Source organism: Dromiciops gliroides, chromosome 4 (genome assembly GCF_019393635.1).
Source record: "Dromiciops gliroides isolate mDroGli1 chromosome 4, mDroGli1.pri, whole genome shotgun sequence".
Taxonomy (NCBI): domain Eukaryota; kingdom Metazoa; phylum Chordata; class Mammalia; order Microbiotheria; family Microbiotheriidae; genus Dromiciops; species Dromiciops gliroides.
In genome coordinates this window covers 443,507,018-443,524,210 of record NC_057864.1, presented here as the reverse complement: position 1 = coordinate 443,524,210, position 17,193 = coordinate 443,507,018, and the positions used below count along the sequence as shown (strand labels likewise).

Here is a 17,193-nt window from a genome sequence, read left to right as displayed (position 1 = left end):
GATGCTGAGGTAAACCCAGATTGGTTTCCATTCTCTTTTAGAAGAGCTTGCTGCTACACTCCTTCTGGAGTGTGTGTGTGTGTGTGTGTGTGTGTGTGTGTGTGTGTGTGTGTGTGTTCTGTGAGCAGGGGAGGGAGAAGTTAAGTGTCTGCTGTAACCTTCCAACCATCACAAAGTCAGGCTGTTTATCCTCAATTCCCAAAATAATCTTTCCATGATAAATGGCACACCAGAGTGTGGTCATATGTGAAGAATACTTCCCTGGGAGACAGAAGCAGTCCAGAAGTTCTGGACTCCAGTATTTACCATTGGTGTTGTCTAGGGTTAATCAGTCAACCTCACTGAGGCTTTGTTTCTTTATCCTTAAAATGAACATAACAATCTCTACTCTGCTTACTTTCTACAATTGTTGGAAGGACTAAGTGGTCCTTGATCAAATGAGATAACATTTGTAAAGAGCTTAACAAAGTGCTTGGAACATAGTAGGGCACTATATAAATGTTTATGCCCTTCCCCTTCTCCTTCCAACAGTAGAGAACCCTGAAATGAGCATGGGGGAGGGCTTTAAATCCTTGCTCAGCCTTGATTACCTTGGGCAAATCGTTTTCCTTCCCTGGGTCTCAGTTTTGTTATTTATAAAATGAGGAGTAGATTCAATGACCTTTTAGGAACTTCCTAGCTCAGGGTTCTATAATGAAGAACAAACCAAACATACTTTGTTAGTTTTCCCTTTCTTCCCAATGGATGCTAGAGTCTGAAAATAAAACCAGACAAAATATTAGCAAGTTAAAACGTAAAAATTAAAATTAAAAGTTAAAACACAAATAGTTTCCACCAACTGGTGGGTCTCAGAGCTACATTGATGAAATTAGGATCCATTCCAGAGAATCCATGGGTAGTGGTAGTAGTAGTAGTAATGGTGGTGGTGGTGGTGGTGATAAAATAGCCAACATTTATATAGAGCTTTAAGATTTACAAAACACTTTACATATATTATCCTATTTGACCCTTACAACAAAGTAGGTGCTAATATGATCTCCATTTTACAAATAAGGAAACTGAAGCCTAGGGAGATTAAGTGACTTGACCAGAGTCACACAGCCAGTAAATGTCAAATCTGTCAGGTCTTCCTGACTCCGTTTTCAGCACTCTCTCTACTACACTGTCCCATTTATACAGCACTTTGCTGTTTTCAAAGTCCTTTCATGTTCATTCATAGACTTTGGGGTTGAATTGGACTTTACAGATCCTCCAGTGCAAACCCCTCATTTTACAGATGAGGGAACTGAGGCCCCAAGAAGTTAAGTAACTTGCCCAAGGTTATATAGTTAATAAGTTCAAACCTCTGTAGGATATGGGAGAAGGTATCAAATAAACTGAAACCGAGTCCACAGTCTGGTAGATCAATAAGTGGTCAGATGCCCTGGCGAAAGAAGATGCTAGTATTTAGATTATTCAACATACTCTTGATGTGGACTCTGGATATCAAGAGACCTGTCATAAATACAGAGTCACCCTAGAGGAGCCAGGTGATCAATCCCTCCATCCTTCTGCCCCTCACAGATTGTACATCCCTTCTCCTCTCCAAGCAGTCAAGTAAGAGAGGTGGGAGGTACAGCTAGAATTAATCCATCCACCAGAAAATGCCTCCAAATATGGGCAAGAACAGGTGAGAGTAGAAGGTCCAACCAGAGGGAGAATCCCCTGGTTCTCTCTCCATGGGGACTCTTAGCTGGAAGAGAGACTGAGAGTGATGACTTTGCACAACTCTGCCTCACTTCAATCCAATTCATGAGCAAGTCAAGACATCACCTTCATATCATTGGTTCTCTTCGAAAACTAAAGATAAGCAACCTTGGCCAACAAGAGAGACAGGGATCCCAAGCATGGAATGGGGTACCAGACATCATGATGACTGACATGTGTAGAGCACTTAATGGTTTACAGAGTTCTTAATGCCCATTATCTCATCTGTTCCTCACAATCAGTCCTATGAAGTAATTCTTACCAGTATTTGTGGTCCTCATTATATAGATGGAGGAACTGAAGAGTTAGTGTCAGAAGCTGGTGTTGATCCAGGTCATCCTGGTTCTGATTTTCCCCCCAGGCAATTGGGATTAAGTGACTTGCCCAGGGTCACACAACTAGTAAGTGTCAAGTGTCCGAGGTCAGATTTGAACTCAGGTCCTCCTGACTCCAGGGTGGGAGCTCTATCCATGGAGCCACCTAGCTCTGATTGTAATGCTTTTCCCACTATACTATCCACCCTTAGATTAAGCTTTACTGCATTGAGATCCACAAGGTCAGGTTTGGAGCTGGCAAAATGGCAGCTCACTAAAGTATTGGATTGGGGAGTGGGAGAGAGAATGGGGGTGGGATGATTTTGTCAGGTTTGGCCAACATGAGCCCTGAATGAGGAACCCATTGAGTTTTTCCCCATTCCACAGATTGTCTCCTATTTCCCTTGAGTAGTAGATAAGTCCTGAGCATTTCTCTCATACCTCCCCAAAGCATGCCTTCTTCCAGAAACCTAGCTTCAAGTTGGAACAGCCTGGATTCAGTGGCTTTCCCCATGAGCATCTGACTCTCTCCAAGGGCTGCCAGATAAATGTTCCCTCTAGGCCTAAAACCTCATTAAGAGTCAGAGGTGCTTTCAAGTATTTCCTGAGGCTGAACCAAATTGCAGAGCTCAAGGCAAGAAATGGGGAGGGGCATTCCCAGTTTGTGCTAGCCAATATTCAATTCTTCTGTTTTCTCATGTGTAAAATGAAGCTCTCATACCACTTACCTGACAGGCCTGCTATAAGGAGAGCACCATAGAGATAGGGTGTTACTTCCAAGGGTGAAAATGATTATGGTACATAGATCCTGAGGAACCTCCTCAGCTCCTTTTTGTTCATGCTAGTTTGGTAGCATTGGGGAAAACATGCACACAGCAGGTTTTGTGGAGCCAGGAGGGAAAGAGTAATCCCCAAATGAGGAGAGGTCAAGATGGAAGAAGCAGGCTGGGGGTAGTCACTGTGGGGTCTGAAAAAGTGGAGACTGGTGATGAAGAATGCCATCCTATTATCTTCCCATCCTCCACCCCATTCAAACCTTCAAGACTTGTTTGAGGAACAAGAGGAAGATAAAGAACTCCCATCCTATTCCAGTGGTAACAACTTAAGGACCAAATGATACCCCTCTCCCTTCAGTCATTTTCTCCTCTCCCTCTATCTCTAGATTCCTAAAATTTGAACTTTGGCCTGGCTCTCTGAGCTTTCTGTCATATTTTCATTTTTTAAAAAATTACCCTTATCTCTCAAATACTTGCCTTTTTAAATTTTCTGTGATTGCTCATCTGAGTTTTCTTCAAAGTACTGACTTGTTCTGAATTGTCAGGGCATTTTTTTTTTCAGTTTGATTTACCCTCATTATACTGTTCCAAAGTTGGCTCTATTTCTGCAAATGTGTAGCATACAGAATGATTTTCATTTTTGTCATCTGATAAGGGTGCCTCTGTCTGCAGTCACATGAATCTGTTGTTGGATTTGAAGTCGCTTTGTTGGGTTTAAAAGTAGTTCTGGACCATGCCCAAGAACAAACCAAAGGAATTAATCCTGGCAAGAGGGTCATAGACTAACCCTCCCTCCAAAGGACATCGACTAGGCCAATCCACAGAATACAGGATAGAGTTTCTGGGAGCAAAGGACCAATTGTTGCTTCTCTCTTATACCCACCCCCAAAGGAAAAAAAAAGTTCCTAGTAAGATCACAGGCCACCAGGTAAACATCCAATTGTCTTTTGGGAATAATCTCACCTTATTTGGGGTTTTGAGAACACCAGGGATTCCTGCTTCTGATTCTAATAAGAAACTATTTCTGATATGAATGCTATTCTTCCTCTAGAGTACTGGACTGAGTCTCCACTGGCCCTTGACTGTGCAGTCTGGGGGGCTGGATGGCATGCTGGACCCAAATGCAGCTCAGCGTCTGGACCCAATAAAGGCTTTCCCCGTGGAGCAGCTTTCTGTCCAGGCCACATTGAGGTAAGAGTCCATGCGATCTTCTAAACCCCACAAGCATCTTCCATTGCAGGGATAAGACCCCGTCAGTGACTGGGCAGCTGTGCCCAAGACTGAGGAAAAGGAACATTTCTGAGCTCAGGTGCTGTTTAGCATGGGCCTGGGCTACGAACTGGACTTCTTAATGAACACATGCACATGGAGGTCTCCAAATCTACCTGGGAGAAGACTTCCCTAAGGGCCTTCCTCCTGACCCCATCTTTCCCAGCATCACATGGGCCCTTGCCATCCCACCGTTAAACTTCTAGTACACAGGCATGGTGGGATTCAGGACCTTTTGTTCTTAAACAGCCGTGTCTGTGTGTGTGTGTGTGTGTGTGTGTGTGTGTGTGTGTGTGTGTAGCATACATACATACACACACATATATCTATATATCTATATATCTATGTATATCACACCAGCCACATTCAAAGCTGACCTTGGCTCATTTAAAGTCATTTAGCTTTATTTCACCTAGGACCCTTCTAGATTTCCCTTCACCCATCTCAGGATTTATGTCTTGTGGACTGGGCTCATAGACTCTTCTTCTATTAATTCATTGAATACATGTGTTCTGTGGGTAACCAACACAGTTGAAGATTCCCAAGGACATACGAACTATGCATTTGTGCCTCTTATGCTGAATCCCCAGGCATTGAAATGCATTTCTCAAAGGGCATTTAGATTATGTCTACATTAGGCCCAATATTTGGGTGTCAGCAGGAAATAATTCAGTTGTCTAAATATTTTACATCTATCTAAATTTTTGTGTGGTGTTATGGGGACAATGCACAGAGAATATACTTGGCTGAGTGTCCATCTGGATATTGAAGGTTAGGTAGACATACCCTTATTCTGTCGGTACTGTGTTTTTATTTTTTATTTTTTTCATTTTTTTGCGGGGCAATGGGGGTTAAGTGACTTGCCTAGGGTCACACAGCTGGTAAGTGTCAAGTGTCTGAGGTCGGATTTGAACTCAGGTACTTCTGAATACAGGGCCGGTGCTTTATCCACTGCGCCACCTAGCCGGCCCCGGTACTGTGTTTTTAAATAGGGATATTGAGTTAGGTCTTCTTACTCTGGAAGGAGCACAAGACCTCCCAATAAATCCTACTGGAGGAGAAGCAATGGTGAGTCTGGGTTTTACTCTATTATCCCTGTCTCTGTCCTGGTACCAAATACCTGGGATGCTGCTACATAGAGCATAACACAGTAGAATGCACACAGCTAAGTAGAACTCAGGAAGCCACAGCTCAAGCCATATGTCTACAACTAACTAAGTAGGCAAACTTGGCAAGTCCCTTCTCTCAAACTCCTTTGCCTCATCTCTAATACTATGAGGTTGGATGAGATAACCTCCCAGGGCCCTTCCAGCTCAAACATGCTATCATTTATGTTAAGGGGAGCCTTTAAACTCTTTCTACTGACCATCAGGAAGCCCATGGAATCATCTACTCTCCAAGGGAGTCTGTTTCATTAAGGTGAAGAAAGTGGCCAGTTCTCCTTTAGAAAATGGGCCAAATGAGGGCAGCTAGATGGCACAGTGGATAAAGCAACAGCCCTGGATTCAGGAGTACCTGAGTTCAAATCTGGCCTCAGATACTTGACATTTACTAGCTGTGTGACCCTGGACAAGTCACTTAACCCCCATTGCCTGAAAAAAATTAAAAAGAAAATGGGTCAAATGAAGAAGGAAGAAAGGAAAGAAGGAAGGAAGGAAGGAAGGAAGGAAGGAAGGAAGGAAGGAAGGAAGGAAGGAAGGAAGGAAGGAAGGGAGGAAGGAAGGAAGGGAGGAAGGGAGGAAGGGAGGAAGGAAGGAAAGATGTAAAAGTGATCCTGGAACCTTTCTAAGATGGAGTGGAGGGAAGGAGATAGTAAGCAAGATACAAAAAGAGGAGGAGAAGACATGGGAGATGTTGGAAGAACAAAATTCATTTAACAGTAAGAATTTTCTCTCCCTCTATCACTTAGTCTTTTTCTGGTTTCTTAGTCCAATCTGTGGTCTGAGAATCACTAGCACAGCCCTTGGCTCATATCTTGTTTTAGCAGAAATTCTTACTCCCTTCTACAGCTCCCTCCCATTAAGTTTCTTTGCCAAGTCTTCTGGTGCCAGTGGTTCCACAAGCCCTGTTCAAATATGTGAGCCAGTTGCCTACTTCCATCCAGCTGTTGTATTACCTAGTCAAGTAAGGTGGATTTTGGACAGGAGTCTATAGGAGGGTATTTTTTTTTTGGTGGGGGGAGGGCTCCTTGATCAGGTGAATGACTGGAATGACTGCAGTATGCTGATTAAATTGAGCAGGCAGCTGCCAAGCTAGGGAGATGGTGCTTCTTCCAGACAGAATGATGACCTAAGAGGATAGGTCCAGGCCAGTGGGGCATTCTGACCTACTTCTTCACTCTGGGCCATTTTCCTTCCATTCCAGTGTGAGGCAAAGTGAAAAAAAATGTTTAATTCATAGGATCATAGTTCTGGAATTGGAAGGGGCATCAGAGGTCAACATTTCCAACCCTCACAGTTTCCAGATAAGCAAACCAAGGCCCTCTCTGGTTAAGTGGTTTGTCAAAGGTCTCGAAGGTAGGTACCAGAGGTAGGATTTCAACCCAGATCTTCAGACTTGAGGGTCAGCTAGGTGGCACCATAGTGCATAGAGTACAAGATCTGGAGTCAAGAAGCCTCCTGTTCCTGAGTTCAAATCTGACCTCAGATATTTACCAGCTGTGTAGCCCTGGGCAAGTCACTTAACCCTGTTTGCCCCAATTTCCTCCAATAAAATGTAGAAGGAAATGGCAAACCAGCCTAGTATCTTTGCCAAGAAAACCCCTAATGGGCTCACAAAGAGTCAGACATGACTAGGGGGGAAAAAAAGAAAGAAAAAAAAACCAACTGCTTTCTGATTTCAGAGCCAGTGTTGAATGTAGTCATTCACCCAAGCTGCCTCTCCCACAGCTAGGTTTCACTAGCACTCAGACTGGTTGGTGGAGCAGGATGAGGAATCATCATTGGCTCAGCATTTTGTTTTGCTTTAAATAAACATATATATACAGATATACTTATATAATTTCTATATATAATTTCTATATATAAATTATTTATGTATATGAAGTTTATATGTGTGTGTATATATACACACATATACATACATACGTACATACATACATACATACATACATACACACATATTCTTCCATTGTTCACCACTAACCAAGGAGAGAATTTTTTTTCAACCATGATTACGGAATGATATCACTATAATAGAAGGAACATATTTTTTTCAAAGAATATTTTGGAGTTGTAGAAGGGAAAAAAGGGATAACAAGATCAAATGGACAATGTCACTATACCAAGAAAACTTTTCTTATCCCAACTTTTAAGAAAAGAATGTAAGAAGAAAAATCTCTCTTCTCTACCCCACCCCCCTCCCATGTAAGAAACATACTAAGAAGATTTCAAAGTGTCAGAAATTTCTAATTTTGTGCAAGTTTCTGTTATGGTTAGATGTCATCAAATTATAAATTTTAGCATATCTACCAGGATCATCTATTTTCTATTAAATTATATATAGCTATATAGTACATATTTATAATTTTTATATAATTATATGAATTATCTTATTTTTTATTATCCTATATAAAGCACCAAATAGACATGTGTATAAACAGCTAGCCAGGGTCTAGTATATAGTACTAAGCACTTGTAGCTATGTGTAGATACGTTCAATAAACTGAAAAATCTAGACCTGTAGAATATAGTGCTTGCAAGCAAATGCCTCTTTAACACTAGGGTAGGAAGGGATTCTATCAATCCTGAAGTACAATGCTCTCATTTTATAGGTGAGGAAACTAAACCCCACAGAGGTTAAAGACCTCTCTTAAGGTCACTGAACAAGTCAGGGTCAGAGCCACTACCTTGATTGTCGACCTGAATTGAAGTGAATTGAACTGAATCCTTGACAATGGGGATTGGGAGGAAAAGAACAAAGCTAAATGAGCTGTCCCGACCTCCTTTTAAGAGTTTCAAGTTTCTGCCTGTCAAGACTGATCAAAGCTGATGAGTATAAAACCTGAGCGATGATGGGTTTCATCCCTTTGATGAAAGTATGATGCAAGAAGTTAGGTGGAGTCCAGTGGATCAAGTACCAGACTAAGAGTAGGGGAGACCTGAGTCCCAACCCTGCCTCAGTCAATTTCTAGGCTGCATGACTCCAAACAAGTTTTGCTTAATCTCTCTCAGCCTCAGTTTCCTCATGTATAATATAGGGATAATAATAATAATGCCTACTTCACAAGATGAAATGAGACAACGTGCGGGATACTTTACAACAAACGCTATATAAATATTACTGATTAAGTAGTGATAAATATCAGTGATTATTATTATTAACGCTGAGGAAGGAAATCTAGGTCCTAGGATCTTAAAGTCAGCTTCCACTAACAATGTGACTGACAGAAGGAAGGCAAAGGAGGGGAACATAAGGAAGGACACACAAAACTCCAGGATTGGGATAATCGACTAACTAAACATTAACATTCCCAAGTTATTCACTGGACGTCCATCTCCAGGTCAACAAGTGAGCCAAGAAAATAGAGAAAAGGTGCCTCCTTCTCTGCCTGCCAGAGTTCACACAGCATCGCAGATTTGGAAGGACCCCAGAGGTCATCTAGTCTAAACCCATTCCTGGACTGGGATCCCCTCTCCAACATCCAGCCTTTACTCAAAGACTTCCCATTTATTAGGATAATTTTGCTTACTTAAATCTGAAATTTGCCACATAGGATTGCAGAATTAAAGGTTAGAGGACCTTAGAGTTGGTAATCAGGTCCAACCATTTCATTTTACAGGTGAGAAAATGGAGGCCCATTGGAGGAAGCAAGTGACTTGCTCAGGGTCACACATTGGGTAAATGTCTAAGACAAGATTTGGTGTATCCACTACACCACACTGCCCCTTTGCTACTTCCACCCATTGCTAATAATTCTGCCCTTTGGAGCCAAACAGAAGCAGTCAAATCCCTATTCTACATGAAAGTCATTCATATACTTGAAGACAGCCACCTAGAGACTTGCTGGTAAATGTTTAATCACCAGCTTGGGGTGGGGGGGAGGGGAGGGAGGAATTGTTTGCACAACATACATTTAATCTGCATTGTTAACATTTTCTCCATCACTTTCTTAAATCTAGACAATCAACAAAACAATATATCTAACTCCAACTTATAGTGTTTGTGGATTTTGTGGTGCCAATGCTCACCCTTAAAGATTAACAATAGGTTCTTTCTTTTTCAAAAAAATAATATTTTAGGGGGCAGCTAGGTGGCACAGTGGATAAAGCACCAGCCCTGGATTCAGGAGGACCTGAGTTCAAATTCAGCCTCAGACACTTGACACTTACTAGCTGTGTGACCCTGGGCAAGTCACTTAACCCCAATTGCCTCACCCAAAAATAAATAAATAAATGATATTTTGTTCTTCCCAATTACATGTAAAAGTCATTTTTTAACATTTTAGAAATTTTTACTTCCAATCTCCCTTCTCCCCTTCCTGAGAAAGTTAGCAATCTGATACAGGTAATACATGTGCAAAAATAAAAAACACATTTCAATATTAGTTATTTTGTGAAAGAAAACTTGAGAAGGAAGGAAGGAAAGAAGGAAAGGAGGAAGGAAGGAAGGAAGGGGAAAAATGAATGTTATCATATGCATCAGACTCCATCAGTTCTTTCTCTGGAGGCAGATAGCATTTTTCATCATGAGTCCTTTGGAGCTGTCTTGGATCACTGAATTACTGAGAATAGCCAAGTCATTCATAGTTGATCATGACACAATATTGTTTGTTCAGTAACCTTCCAGTGTTCTCCTGGTTCTGCTCACTTCATTCTGCTTGGGTTCATGTAAATCTTTCCAGATTTTTAACAATGGGCTCTTTCAAGTCAGTATGAGCTGGCTCTAGCATACCCCTGAGCCACCAGAACCTAAGACTTCTCTTCCCCAAATTTAACATCTTTTAATTCCTTCAGCTGCTTTTCATATAATAAGATCTCAGTCCATTCACCATCTCAATTATCATACCCTGTCGGGAGGTCTTAACTTGGGGTCCATGGATAGATTTCAGAGGATCTATGAGCTTGAAGAGTGAAATATTGCATTTTATGTTAATACAATTGTTTTCCTTTGTAATCCTATGTATTTTATTTTATGCATTTAAAAAGATGGTGGTCAGAAGGGGTCCATAGGCTTCATAAGAAAGCCAAAGGGATCCCTGATACAAGAAAAGCTTAATAAGCCCTGCTCCAGATGCTGCCCATTTTGCCAATATCTTTTTTTTAAACATGTGATACCCAGAAGTGAGCATGGCACTCTAGACAATGCTTGGGTATCTCAAGGACAAATCAGACTTATTTGAAGAATGACAATTGAGAAGGAAAAGGATATCTGGTTGTAATTCTGGCTTCCCTAACATCTACACAAGTTACCAAAGATGAAAGTCTGTATTTCGTACAGATTGTGTGCAGATATGGGAACATTCAGGGCCACTGTCATATTCGCAGACATCCAGGGACCATCTGGAAATCTCCCCACCCCATCCCACACTGCTCCTCATTACATTACTATGTGCCCCACAGGTGTTTCTAGGGCACTATTATTACAATTCTTTTTATTTACAATCCTGATGAAATCTGAATGAAATCAGATGATAACTTAAAAAAAAAACAGGAAGTGATTTATTTTAGCCCCTAAAGTCAGCTCCCATTCTTTGATTTATCTGAAGACTCCTTTTTGAGCACCTACCACATGCAAGGTCCTGTGCTAGGCATTGGGAGATGGTTTTGAAATCAGAAATGTGGGGTTCGAATTCTGACTCTGCTATTCCTACTTGTGTGACCTTAGGCACTGACATATAACCTCCCTACCTAGGTTCCATATGGAAAATGAAGAGACTGTGCCAAATGGTCTCTGAGTCCCTTCTGGCTCTAAATCTGTTATAAAATGAATAAGATATGATCCCTGCTCTCCAGGAAATTATACTTGAGTAGGAGAAAGAAGATGTGGTTAGAGATACCTATAGTCATGACCACAAAAAATTGAAGATCCCTAATTTCATGAATATTGATGCATCTCCTGTGGACAATTTGCACCCCTCCCCCTTTCCATACCCTTAGGAGACGATCTTTGTGATTTTCTGAAGCCAAAAAAAAAAAAAAAAATCCTTCATCCGGGACCCAGGTCCCTGGGGATGAATCTCTCTGATTAGCTACCTGGCCCTTGGATTATAGACACACAGAGTGTTCCTGGCCTCAAACCCAATTCCTTTCAAGCTTGGTAGGAACTACTAGAGTTGGCTCTCCACTAGCACAGCCCCTAAGATCCCAGGGTCACCTCCATTCCTAAGAGTAGAGCAGCAGGAGTTTAACAAAGGCAATATATGAGAGGTAGCTGGGTGTCATGGAGGATGGAATGTAGGGAGACAAGAAGACCTAAGTTCCAATACCGCCACATATACATTTTATTAGTTGTATGACCCAGGGTAAGTTATTTATACTCTTTCGTTTCAGTTTCTTCATCTGTAAAATGGGGATAATAATAGTGCCTAACTTCTAGAGTCTTTATGAAGATTTTTTTTTTTAGTGAGGCAATTGGGGTTAAGTGCTCAGGGTCACACAGCTAGTACGTGTTAAGTGTCTGAGGCTGGATTTGAACTCAGGTCCTCCTGAATCCAGGACCAGTGCTCTATCCACTGTGCCACCTAGCTACCCAATCTTTGTGAGGATTGAGCAAGGCAAAACGTAAAGGGCTTTGCAAACAGGAAAGTGATATAGAAATGTCAGCTATGATTATTGTCAGGTGTCATCAGAGAATAACACTGATTTGGCATTTTCAGGTTTACAAAGTGATTATCTCACAACAACTCCAGGAGGCTGGTAGTGAAAGTGTCTTACTCATAAGAAAAATGTGGATTGAAGGGGTCAAGGAACTCACCCACAGTCACAAAGCCAGTAAAAATAGAAGTCGGGATACAGGAACAAAGTTGAATCCTGGGGGGGGGGGGGGTTCACTGCCCTGACATTTCAGTACATGGTTCGATACTGACACCTAAAAGCTGGTGAACTGAGCTCAGTCAGGAGCTGTAAAGAATCAACCCCAGACAAGAAGAGGAAGAGATCCCATCCCCACATGGAGATTTTCTTGTGCCATTCACATCCCAGAGCTGTTGGGTTGGCCCCCTTCCTGCCTGGGCTGACTTTCTATATGGAAGGTGTGGTAGAGAATGTCCTATTGGGTTTGAGCCCTGAGCGAGAAGGCACAGACCTAGGTTTTTCAGTGAAATGGGAAGAGGCTGAGTGGTCAGAAGGAGCAGGGGGCAGTTGGAGTCAGGAGAAGCACGCCCATTGGCACCCAGAAGAAAAAGGACTTGAGGTTCATCTGAGCCTGTTTCTGTCTCCACAGCATCTGCCCCCTCTACAGGAAGCCCTTGAGCTCAAATGGTACATACATCCAGATCTAGAATTGGTTCATTTTCCCAGTAAAAAGCTCCCAACTACTCTGAATATAGAATAATGTTCTCTCTGGGCAGGAGTGGGATAGGGTTGCATCCTTTCTTTGTCACTGATAAATGGAAATAGTTACTGACTTGTAAAGGCAGGGTAGTGCAGTGGAAAGAACACCAGGGGATTTCAACTGTCTCCCTGGCTGTGGTGCTCACTCTATATTTGCATGTGACCTTAGGAGAACAACTTCATTTCTCCAGGCATCAGCTCCTTCATCTTTCAAATAGGAACAATAATAATAATCCCTCCCCTCCCTGTTATCCAGGCAAGTAAGGCTGGAAGATGTCAGATATGTTGTAGAAGGGGATTCCCTATTCACTGTGAGTTGGACAGGATGTCCTTAGAGGCTCCTTCCAACTGGATTTCTGTGACTAATCAAACGAGCAAATCAATGTGAGAAGTTCTTTGGAGAGTTCAAACACTTGCAAGTGAGGCAGATTCAGAGTGAGAGGATCTTTGATAATCCCATCTCTATCACTTACTCCCTACATGACCTTGGACAAGACACTCATTCTCTGTAGACCTCAGTTTCCACACCTGTAAAAGGAGTGGATTGAATTCAGATGACCTAAGGTCCCTTCCATCTCCCAATCTATGATGCTGTGATTTTCATGTCTGAGCTGGGTTTAGATCAGTACTAGAGTGAACCGAACCTGAGATTGTATAGCTCAGTAAATTACGGTAAGAATAGAAACTGTTCTTGCGATGTTTGTCAAGCAAATAAACCAGTAGGTCTGGAGGAATGGATGCATGTCTCTGAACCTTGTGGATGCTTCATTTCTTCAATCTAGCATGTAACTTTAGTTCAAGGGTTCTTAACCTGGGGTCCTTGTATAGAATTCAGGGGCAAGGTATGTCTGTGAACTTGAACTTATTTCTACTAGCCTCTGATGTTTAGCATTTCCTTATGTTGTAAATGCAGCAAACAAACCATTCTCCAGAGGAGTCCATAGGCTTCACCAGACTACTAAAAGAGTCCATGACCCCACAAAACTGTTAAGAACACCTTCTTTGTCTGGAGAGTAGCAAGAAGGAGAACAGGACCCTTTCAGAATTAAGGGTCAGAAATATTTATGAAACCAATGGTCTTTTCCACCTCTCAGCAGGGCTTTGGAGCCCTGCTGCAAAATCAGGCCAGGGGCAAAGAGATAAGCAGGCAAAAGAAGCAGTGTCACAGCCCCAGCTCGAAGCTATGGGAAGATGCCTGATTTCCCCCCAGAGGGTAATGGGACTGGCTTTGTAACACACACACATCTGCAGGGGGCGGACTTAGTTGGCAAGACAAGCATTAGCTGTCTAGAAAGAAACAGGAAAGTGGGGAACAATAAGGAACATCTTCTGAGGTCTAGTGGCTCTTTTTTCTTTTTTTACAGGGCAATAAGGGTTAAGTGACTTGCCCAGGGTCACACAGCTAGTAAGTGTCAAGTGTCTGAGGCATGATTTGAACTCAGGTCCTCCTGAATCCAGGGCCGGTGCTTTATTCACTGTGCCACCTAGCTCCCACACACACACACACACACATACACACACACACCTTTTTTTAAAAAAATAAATGCAATTTTTTGCCACCAGAAAACTCTGTCCATGGCAGATAGGTATTCGTTTCATCATAAGGTGAGGCACACATGTGATAATGATGGCTCAAAGACTCCAGTGAAGAGTTGGGGGAAGATGAAGGGCACAAATTCCAAACTCTGCCAGGGAACACCCAAGCCTTGTCCCAGCTCTGGTGGTGAATGCTCTGAATGCCAGCAGCACAAACCCAAAACAACCCAATCTGGTGACCCTGGTTGTCCAAGACCTTTTAATGCTCTGTGGGAAGAGAGCTGGAAACACAGCCTACAAGCCACAAAAATGTCCCTCACTCCTCCTCCTCCTCCTCCTCCTCCTCCTCCTCCTCCTGCTCCGACTACCAGTAACACCCCTTGTTCCCATCATGACCTACAGTAGACCTTGGCATGACCGAGAACTTGAGAAAACAAGAATATGATGGCCTTCCCCAAGAGTCTGGGTAAATCCCCTGCTTCCTACATAATCCAATGCGCTTTAACAGACCTTTATTAAGAGCCAACAGTATGAAAGGCGATGTACCAGGTTCTGGGGAAACAAAAACAAGACCAAAAAAAAAAAAAAAAGCCAGCCCTTGCAGTCAGATTTGCCTCAGATAAACTGTTGTAAGCCTGGGCAAATCAATTCACATCTCTGAACCTCAGTTTCCTCATCTATTAATTGGAAATAAAAAATAGTACCTCCCTCACAGGTTGTGAGGATCAAATGAAATATCCTTGCCAATTTTAAAACATTAATCAAATATCAACTGTTATTATTAGAAGTATATAAATTTAAAATATAAAATAAAAATCGTGTATAAATTAAAAATAAAATAAATAAAACAAAAAGAAGTCTATGTATATACACACACACACACACACATATGACAATTTGTGTGTATATTTGGAGAAGGGGTTATTAACCTGGGGTCTGTGAACTTTGTTTTTACTTTGATAACATTATTTCAATATTATTTATTACCTTTGTGATCCCATATCAGAATATATGGATATTCTGAGGAGATATCCATAGGTTTACCAGACTGTCAGAAGGGTCCATAAGACACACACACACACACACACACACACACACACAAACTGTTTAAAATGTCTGGTCTAAAGGCAGCTAAATAGTGCAGAGATAGAGAGTCAAGAAGACCTAAATTTGAAACCTTCCTCAGACACTAGCTGTGTCCTGGGCAAATATTTAACCTCCCTCTGACTCAGTTTCCTCACCTTTAAAATGGGAATAATAAAAACATGGGGTTGTGAAGATGAAAAGAAAATGAGATAATATTTCAAAGTGCTTTGCAAATCTTAAGGCATCATATAAATGTTAGTTGTTACTATTACTAAAGAGGTCAGGGTGGATTCCTATAGGAGGCAGCATGTAAAGTAAGCCTCAAAGGAAGCAAGAGCCAGAGGTGAGGATGACATTCATCCTAGATGTGGAATAAAATCTTTGCTGAGGCTGAGGGGAGGCTTTGCTGAGGGGAGGTAAAGAATTTGGGGAAGAGCAAGTACGTGCTAGAAAAGGGAAAAGGTCACCCCACAGGCCACCGGGACGATGTCCCTTTGGGAGAGATGGATCCTGCCCATGGCTGAAGAGGTCGCTGGGGCTCCCCACAGTAACCTCCTGTCTTTCTTCCATCCCAGGTGCACAGAGTGATGTCCATGTTGTTCTACGCTCTGATCACAGCTTTTTTGATCGGCATCCAGGCAACACCCCAGAAAGAAGACAATGGTACAGCAGGGCACTCCATCCCCCAACCCCACCGGACTAAGCCCCCACATGATCCCGACACAGCTCAGCACACGCCCCCCAGCCCCGCGGCTGGGACAGTAGAGAGCAGGGCAGCCAGGCAGACTCTTAACGTCACTGTGGACCCCAAGCTTTTTAAAAAGAGGCGGCTGCGTTCCCCCCGGGTGCTCTTCAGCACCCAGCCCCCACCCGTCATCGCGGATGCTCAGGACTTGGACTTTGCTGATGACACCGCCCCCTTCAACCGGACTCACCGGGGCAAGCGGTCAGCCCACCCCGTCTTCCACCGGGGCGAGTTCTCGGTGTGCGACAGCGTCAGCGTGTGGGTCGGGGACAAAAACACCGCCACGGACATCAAGGGCAAGGAGGTGACGGTGCTCGCTGAGGTCAACATCAACAACAACGTGTTCAAGCAGTATTTTTTCGAGACGAAGTGCAGGGACCCCAAGCCCGTCTCCAGCGGGTGCCGAGGCATTGACTCCAAGCACTGGAACTCCTACTGCACCACCACGCACACCTTCGTCAAGGCTCTGACCATGGAGGGCAAGCAGGCGGCCTGGCGCTTTATCCGGATCGACACTGCCTGTGTGTGCGTGCTCAGCAGGAAGACTGGCAAACCCTGACCGGCGGGGCCAGCCCTTGGTGCCCTGCCCGCCAACACTCTCCCAGGCCCCTCCCTACCTCAGCCTGTAAATTATTTTAAATTATAAGAATTGCATGGTGTATTTATAGTTTATACAGTTAAAAAAACATTATTTATTAAACTTTTTGGAAACATCCTATGCGTCGGAGGCTTCAGTCGCCTTACTGTAGCCGACTCTCAGGTTTCCCGAAGTGGGTTATCAGTGACAGAGTTAGTTTTCTGATTTTCTATTTTCTGATCCTTAATTCATTTCTCCCATTAAAGGTTCACTCAAAGCCCCCCATTAGCCATTAGGAAGACAGGGGATACAAAATAACTTAAGGTCTCAGCCTAAGAAAATTTTAATAAGGAAGAGAAATCTTCATCCTTTCGTGTGATTTCAGGTAAAAATCAAATAGCCTGAGGTTTGGGGATTCACAGCCGTGCAAAGCCACAAGATAGATAGTTGTGACTTTACTGATGTATGCCTGGATGTCTATGTAGCATATAGAAAGATGTTGATGCTATCTTAGGTGCCATGGAGATGGTCATAGGTCATGAAAAGAAAGAAATTGATGCCTTGGTTGTTATGACTTGTCCTTGGTTCTCAGCTTGTCCTCCAGTAACTTATTATGGAACTTCAGGTCCAACAAAAACTTTTCAACCTTGAA

General features: G+C 42.8%; 1 protein-coding gene across 1 annotated transcript in view; it reads left to right on the top strand.

Annotated features, from left to right (window-relative positions):
• The window catches only part of NGF (nerve growth factor), an 88,673-nt gene extending 72,078 nt beyond the window's left edge, over positions 1 to 16,595 (top strand). Inside the window, exons 2-3 of the mRNA XM_043962733.1 lie at positions 3,888 to 4,027; positions 15,795 to 16,595. Coding sequence (XP_043818668.1) covers positions 15,807 to 16,523 — 717 coding nt within the window. The 5' untranslated portion in view covers positions 3,888 to 4,027; positions 15,795 to 15,806 and the 3' untranslated portion in view covers positions 16,524 to 16,595. The remainder of the gene's footprint in view (positions 1 to 3,887; positions 4,028 to 15,794) is intronic.
• The last annotated feature ends 598 nt before the right edge of the window (positions 16,596 to 17,193 follow it).